This window comes from Myotis davidii, unplaced genomic scaffold, assembly GCF_000327345.1.
Source record: "Myotis davidii unplaced genomic scaffold, ASM32734v1 scaffold48, whole genome shotgun sequence".
Taxonomy (NCBI): domain Eukaryota; kingdom Metazoa; phylum Chordata; class Mammalia; order Chiroptera; family Vespertilionidae; genus Myotis; species Myotis davidii.
Window position 1 is genome coordinate 221,458 of NW_006299393.1, and position 7,871 is coordinate 229,328.

The 7,871-nt window shown below is 38.8% G+C and overlaps 1 protein-coding gene across 1 annotated transcript in view; it reads left to right on the forward strand.

The window, feature by feature from the left end:
* CRYBG3 (crystallin beta-gamma domain containing 3) overlaps window positions 1–7,871 on the forward strand; it is a 144,695-nt gene that overhangs the window by 20,835 nt on the left and 115,989 nt on the right. Inside the window, 1 exon segment of the mRNA XM_015571272.1 lies at window positions 4,108–4,174. Within this exon segment, the coding sequence (XP_015426758.1) occupies window positions 4,108–4,174 (67 nt within the window).

Genomic DNA, 7,871 nt, shown 5'->3' on the forward strand with positions numbered 1-7,871 from the left:
TGAGAGTACCACTCCAAACCTTTGAGTCTCTTCTGTTATTATTATTTTTTTTTATCAACCAGATATCTAAGTATCTATTGTTTAAAGTATCTTTATCTACCCTATTCTGATTTTTTGGTGTTTTGTTTTTAAGTCAACTGAAAATTACTGTTGACTTTATTCCTGTTGAGTAAATTTCTTTCCCCAGCTCCACTTTCCTCTTTATTCCTTTAGAGAAAGAAGATGCAGAATATGAGTTATAGTACATTCTTTCAAGGTGTGTGTGTGTGTGTGTGTGTGTGTACATATATATATATTCCTACACATCCATATGCGCACACACACTTCATTAAAAAAAAAGAGAATATTGTGTATTATTACATTGTTCCCTGATTAAGGTAAGCAGGCACAAATGAAGAACCTCTTTGCTACAAATTTATTTTTTTAACAAAGGATAGTTGAGTACCTTTATCATAGCAGGCACAAGGCTGGGCTCTGAGCTGGAGACATGAATGTTATAGTTTCTGAATTTAATGGCTTCAAATTCTATTTAAACAAATGGACAACCAACCATTGTGTTAAAGAGCAGAATTGGCCTGACCAGCGTGGCTCAGTGGTTGAGCTTCGACCTATGAACCAGTTCGATTCCCACTCAGGGCACATGCCTGGGTTGTGGGCTCAATCCCTGGTGGGGGGCATGCAGGAGGGAGATGACCAGTTATTCTCTCATCATTGATGTTTCTATCTCTCCCTCTCCCTTCCTCTCTGAAATCAATAAAATATATGTGTGGGGGTTTTTTTGTTTGTTTTTTAAAGAGCAGAAGTGTATGTATGAGGGGAAGTGGGAGTACAAAAAGGGTAAAATAGAACTAAATTGTAAGTTGTATAGGGTTAAGAGTTGGACAGGGTGGGACAGGTTGTTGCAGGAGAGGAAAGTGGCTTACCGGCATGTGAACCTGGCATATTCTAAGAATGGGCAGGGGTTCTGTGAGCCACATCATGAATAACTAACTGTGCTGAGGACTTGGTTTTATTCATCAACTGATAGAGACTTGCGGAAGGGTTTTTTGAATGGCAGAGTGTCACGATCAGATTAATAGGAAGAATGGGTTGACGCAGGGCAGTCCGGAACATGCCAGAGAGCAAGTTAGAAGGGACTCTCATAATCTAGAAAAGGAGTGGGGAAGCTCTAATTGAACCAGTGATTTTTAGTTTGTTTTTCTTTTCATCCTCACCCGAGGATATTTTTCCCATTGATTTTTAGAGAGAGTGGAAGCGGGGGGAAGAGACACCAAGAGAGAAATATCTATGTGAGACAGACACATCAATTGGTTGCCTCCTGCACATGCCCCAACTGCGGCCAGGGATCGATCCTGCAACCGAGGTATGTGTCCTTGACCGGAGTAGAGCCCAAGACCCTTCAGTCCTCCAGCCAATGCTCTAACCACCGAGAAACCCGGCGAGGGCTGAACCAGTGATTTGTATAGCTAATCCAAAATTTTAAAATGTGTTTTTTTGCTTTAAAACTCAACACATTCTGAAATTTTGGTTTAGCAATAAGATTCATGAAACTTAAATACAATATAAGTTTCAGAAAGTTTTATGAAGTGTCAGGTATTAACTTCTTTGGGTAATTTTGACTTTAAATTCTTCAGCTGTTGGCTCAGTACAGAGTAACTTATGTGCTGACCTACAACAGTGGTTTTCTGCTATTTGGTGTATGTTCTCAGCATGGAAGTAATTACAGCTACTTGAAAATACTGTGTTCTGCCTTACCCCATGGTCCCAAAGCTGCCTTTTCTGCAGAGCATTTGTATTGTAAAGAAATTTTTACCATTTCACTTACAATCTCACCAAGGCAGTAGGTTTCTAGAAAGCCCTGAAAATACTCTAGATAAGCAGAATTTCAGGAATCTGAAAGCAGGAACTAGGAGACTGAAATTAAATTCTTGTTGTAGGTATAGGTAGATTTTAGGTATGTCATACAAAATTGATTGTAGTTAGACAATACACTTATATCATCAAGGTCAGTATTCTTTTTAAAATTATGCCCCAAATCTTTAAAATATGCTCTTTTTACATGTGTTTTGCCGAGCTCTTTTTTTTTATTTCAGCTTAAGTAGACCAGTATCAATTGAAATTTAATTTTTTAAATAAAACTGAATTATAAACAACCATGGCAAAAGATAAGGCTAGTAAAATAGAAAAAAAAGATATAAGAATCCATTTACTGTAAAAATAACTATTTAGTCATTCTTACTTTATAGATATGCATATGAATATAGGTCACAATTCTGTATTGTACATTATTATTTTATTTTCTACTTTTGTCTCTGTTTTTTCCTGTAGGATTTCCTTATGTTAAACACACAGTTCTTATCTTTATCTTGTTTACATGCGTGCTTTTCTTACTGACTTTTAAAAGGGTTCAGAGCATAGCTGTATCTTATTAGCCCATTTATTCCTGCATAGAGTCTGAGACCCAGTGACAGTTTAATCCCTTATATTTTCCAGGTGTTCATGATCTTACTAACTTTTCTTTGTTTTTTTGATCACTACCATTTGTTCCCTGACTCCGCATAATTGAACTGGGTTTTATGGATGGAAAAGCTAAGGAGCATAAATTGCGTCCTCTCTTTCCATCCCTCTGGGTTGTGTGGCCTTTATCTGATCTGAGCTGTTGCCACCTCCTCACCTCCTCCTCTCCATCCCCTCTCCACCAAGCCCCAGGATCCCGTGATTCTCCACGTTCTGTCACTCCCCTGCTTTAGGCTTGTTCCTGCCTGACTGCTAGTAGGACAAAGGTCACATTCTGTCCCAGGTCAGGCAGGTTCTTCATAGTCTGGCATCCACTAACCTCTGGTCTCAATCTCCTCTCTAGCCTGTCACGAGTCCCTGTGCTCCAGTTTCATATTAAAAACAAACAAACAAAACATGGTTTTCCGAAAATGCCATATTCTGTATTACCCCCTGCCTGTGTACCTCCTCTGTGGGCACTTTACTGAGCAGACAGTTGTTCCTTGAATCCTCAGTGGTCCAAATCATTTTGTTCATTCAGCAGTTATAACTTGTACCAAACTGTATTATTAGTTTGTGTATCAGACCAAGTTTTACAAAGGCCCTGACCTACTTGTCCTTACACCCTCCAGGCCAAGCACAATTCCCAGCATATCAATTCCCAGATACTCTCGAAACTGACTATATTCCCTAATTTGTCTAGGGTTATGAAAGCATGAAAACAAGATAACATATCAACTTAGAGATACAAATGTTTAGACCTAAAATGCATATGTGCCTAATAGTCACATTAGTTTATTATGCCATTTGAAAGGGCATCTGTGAAAGTATTCCAAGCAAGACAATTAAAATGGACTATTCTGGAAAATCAGATTCTTAGGGAGCCATCTGGGGCACATCTGGGGCTAGGTAAATCTGCATCTAGTTTGAGTAGTCCCCTGATTCACTAGGTGACCCGACGTGTTTATAAAAACTTGCTGAGTAAAAATTATTTCAAATAACACTTGGTATAGGCGTTCAAAAAAAATCAGGCTATGAAGAACCTTAATATAAATAAAAGCAGAGTTCTAGTTCTTTCCAAGATTATGATAGTTGTACATTGGTGCTCATTCCTGTGATGCTGATTGTCAACATAAGAAAATATAACGCACAATGGACTCACAAAAATTTCTGAAGCCTGGATGAGCGTTTTTTTATTTCAATTACAGTTGACATACAATATCATTATTTTCAGGTGTACAACATTTTGATTAGACATTTATATACCTTACAAGGTGATCCCCCAGTAAGTCTAGTAGCCCTCTGACACCACACATAGTTATTACAATAGTACTGACTATATTCCCTGTGCTGTACTTTACATTCCCATGACTGTTTTTATAACTGGCAACTTGTACATCTTAATTCCTTCACCTTTTCTGGATGAGCATTTTTGAGTGTGTTTTTCAAGTGTAGAGATTCAAATGAACATATTCTTAGTATAACAATTTGTATATGAATCTTTTGAGCAGTGCACATAAAGAACCTTTCAGTGTTCGCTTTAAACACAGAAACTGTCTTATTTTAGTAATTATTTTTATTTCAAAAGAAACTGTGGTTTTTATTTTTCAGTGTTGAAAATGAGCCCATGAGTACAAGTCAGAAAAAGGAAAATGTACTTTCATCAGAAGCAGTAAAGGTATAGTTTTAAATACATGTTTTATATCAAGCAAATATTTTTCTTAATTTCTGCTCATTCTTATTTTTTAGATTCTGTCATCTCATTTTATATTCCCAAAAGAGCACTTTATGTGGAAATCCAGCCCAGCTCTGCCAGACATTTGCATCTGGGGGTGGGGTAAAGGTGGGGGGAGAAGGGCACCGAAGGAGTTGAAAGAGTGGGGGGTTCTTATCTCAGCTTGGCCACTAACTGGCTGTGTAGCCTTCACCTGAGATGGTTAACTTCTTTGTGTCTTAGTTTTCTAATCTGTAAATTGGGTCACAGCCTCTTTCTCTAGGAAGATCTTTCATTTATGTTGTGTTTTCTCAAATGCTGCTGACAACTAAAGGTGCTTTTGAGGGTAGAAGTTAACAACATGTTCTCACATGGCATTAGTATGTAATGATATATTTGGTCAGCTCACATATGAACTGGCTTTCTTAGCTTCTGAAGTGTATAAGCTATACACCTCCCTAGATAGTTATGGACAAGTGTGGTTAAAAACAACTTGAAAATCACTAAACCTTGTAACATTTCCTTTCGCTCATGCGGATTTTCTATAAATTAGATGTTGTTTTTGTTTGGTGATGTGAGGCCAGGTATGTGGTCACAGTTTGGTAGCCGTCCAACATTCGTAGAGTTTGATGCCAGTTACTTTCTTTATATCTGATTTGTGACAGTCGGTCAAGGAGAAAGTGTGTGCTTTCCAGGGATCTTAGGGTAGCTTAGCTTGGTCAGTGGGAGGACCAGAAAGTCATCTGAATTCTTCATTACTGTGGGCACTTTTAAACATTATGTAAGGTCCAAATGCAATAGATATGGTCAAGATAAAGCTGTTTTTGTTCTTTAGTCCTGCCTTCCCCATCATTGTAAACAATATCAATATTATTTGAAAGAAAAAAATCATTATCTGGGTTTTGTTTTAGAAATTTAATGAAAGAATAAATCAGGATCACCTTGCTTCCCTTATCTTTCTTCATTGCTTTGTGAGTTTAGCTACAATATCCTGCCCCCAGGTTTTATAACATCCCCCCCCTCCCCTTTGCAGTCAGTTGTTAGCCAACCTGCTGCTTTATCACTGCACAGACTCTATAGCGTTCTTCCTCTCCTTTTTCAAAATGCTCACTTCCAATTCAAAATTCTCACTTCTAATGCTATACAGGCAGCCTTGCCCTCGAATGGCTTCACAGGAGGTGTTACTTGTGAGATCTCAAACTTCGAAGTTTCTTTGGCTGCCAGCTCTTGTCATTCCATCTTTTAATCCCTCATGGCCTCGGCCCCCACCCTTGACTTTCACCAAACCTTCCTGTTCTTGTTCCCTTCTCCCCTCTTGGTGTCTTCTTGTTTCTCTACTCAGCCTGTAACCTAGAGTGTACTACTTCAGCTCTAATCTCACTGTGAAAAACCAGTCTCCAAACTTGGCCTTCAGATGTTAATTTCCAGTAGTGCTACTTTTCACCTGCAGAGATTGCATCTAGAAAGCCACATCTTTGTGGATTCAGTAAATATACATGGTGGGCGGATATAGTGGCAAAGCCTCCATGATTACAATCTTTTCTATCCCTTCTTGTTTTGAGGGCCCAGGACAGTTCAGTTTGGGATCTGGGCCCCCAAGTAAATATGACTCATAGTCATGAGACTGTTTCTCTTTATGATTTGAGGCCCATAGGGTTACTTATACCTGGGCAGTCCAGCTAGCCTGTAATAGAACAGGCGCCATGGAACTCTCACAGGGGTAGCCTGAGCATTTGGCCTATGCATCGTCTTTGGACATCATTACATTTTTAGTTCTTAAAATATCACTTATATGCTATACAGTTGTGCACCACTTAATGGCAGATACATTCTGAAAAATGCATCATTAGGCGATTTTGTCATTGTACGAACATCACAGAGTGCACTTACCCAAACCTGGATGGTAGCCTACTGCACACCTAGGCTAAACGGCATAGCCTATTGCTCCTAGGCTACAAACTTGCACAGCATGTTACTGTACAAAACATAAGATGAAATCAACTCAGTCCAAGATGATGTAATCAGGGTATGTAAACACCACATGAGATTGCTGCCAGCATAACATGACATACTCTTTTTTTTAAAATATTGATTTTAGAGTGAGAGGAAGGGAGAGAGAGAGATAGAAACACTGATTTGTTGTCCACTTATTTGTGCATTTGTTGGTTGTTTCTTGTAAGTGCCCTGACCGGAGATTGAATCCGCATCCTGTCATACCAGGACAGTGCCATGACACACTTTTACAGCAACCTTTTTTTTAAATAAGAAGAATGAATGCACTCTAAAACAACAATAAAAAGTATAGTAAATACATAAGCCAGTAGCATAGTCATTTATTATCATCAAGTATTATGTACTGTACATAATTGTATGTGCTGTACTTTTATACAACTGGCAACGCTTATAGCAGCATCACCACAAACATGAGTAATACATTGCCCTACAGTGAGTGCTACAATGCCAGGTGATAGGAATTTTCAGCTCTATTATAATTTTACAGCACCACTGTAGTATATGCAGTCCATTGTTGACTACAATGCCGTTACTCAGTGCATGACTATACACATTTTGCTGTTTTGCTAACATTAGAGCTATTTGTTACACTTGCATCTGCTATTCCACTGTAATATGAATTTTTTTATATTAATCAGGTTGTTATATCTAGCTGGCAAAACTTACAGGTAGTCCACATTCTACCTTTATTTCTCTGTGGGTTCTACAATCTTCTATTGCAGCTTTAGACTCTTGCTGCTTTCATGTCTACTGTTATTTAAAAGAGGGACAGGTTTCAAAGCCCTGCTCCCTTCTATCTACATCAGAGGAATAGTCATCCCTTCCTCCCTTCTAAGGCTGAACTCCCTAAAGACCCCACCAGTAGTATTGTTCACATAATTCCTGCCTTCTCTTGGGCCTTGTCTTGACTGCATCCGTCCCTCCATCTTCACTGGCTTCTTCTATTTCTCTCTAAATATATAAAACACAATTGTTTTGTGTTTGTTTTATTGTTTTTTTCATTTTAGGGGTCTGGGTTTCTTTCAGTCTATTTTTTTCTTCACTCCTACCTGTTACCCAAACATTTCTTATGCAAGTCGATCTTAATCACTGTTTAATTCTTTTTTCTCTCTGCCCTCTCCTCCCTCCCTCACGGTTTAATTCTAAATGCTTTCTCTTTTTTTAATCTTTTATGGTGCTTTTTAAATTTTATTTTGTTGTTGCCAGTATCACAGAAGTCTCCCATTTTCTATTTTTTTGCCCCTTCCACCCAACCCTTGCCCTACCCCAGGCCTTCCCCATGCTGTTGTCTGTGTCCATGGGTTATGCATATATGCACATATGTTCTTTGGTTAATCTCTTCCCGTGCCCTCTCCTACCAAACCCCTTCCTCACTGAGATCTCTTATTCTGTTCCATACATCCATACCTCTGGACTTATTTTGTTGATTAGTTTATTTTATTCTTTTTTGAAAATATATTTTATTGATTTTTTACAGAGAGGAAGGGAAAGGGATAGAGAGTTAGAAACATCGATGAAGTGCCTCCTGCGCACCCCCTACTGGGGATGTGCCCGCAACCAAGGTACATGCCTTTGACTGGAATCAAACCTGGACCATTCAGTCTGCAGGCCGATGCTCTATCCACTGAGCCAAACTGGGTAGGGCAAG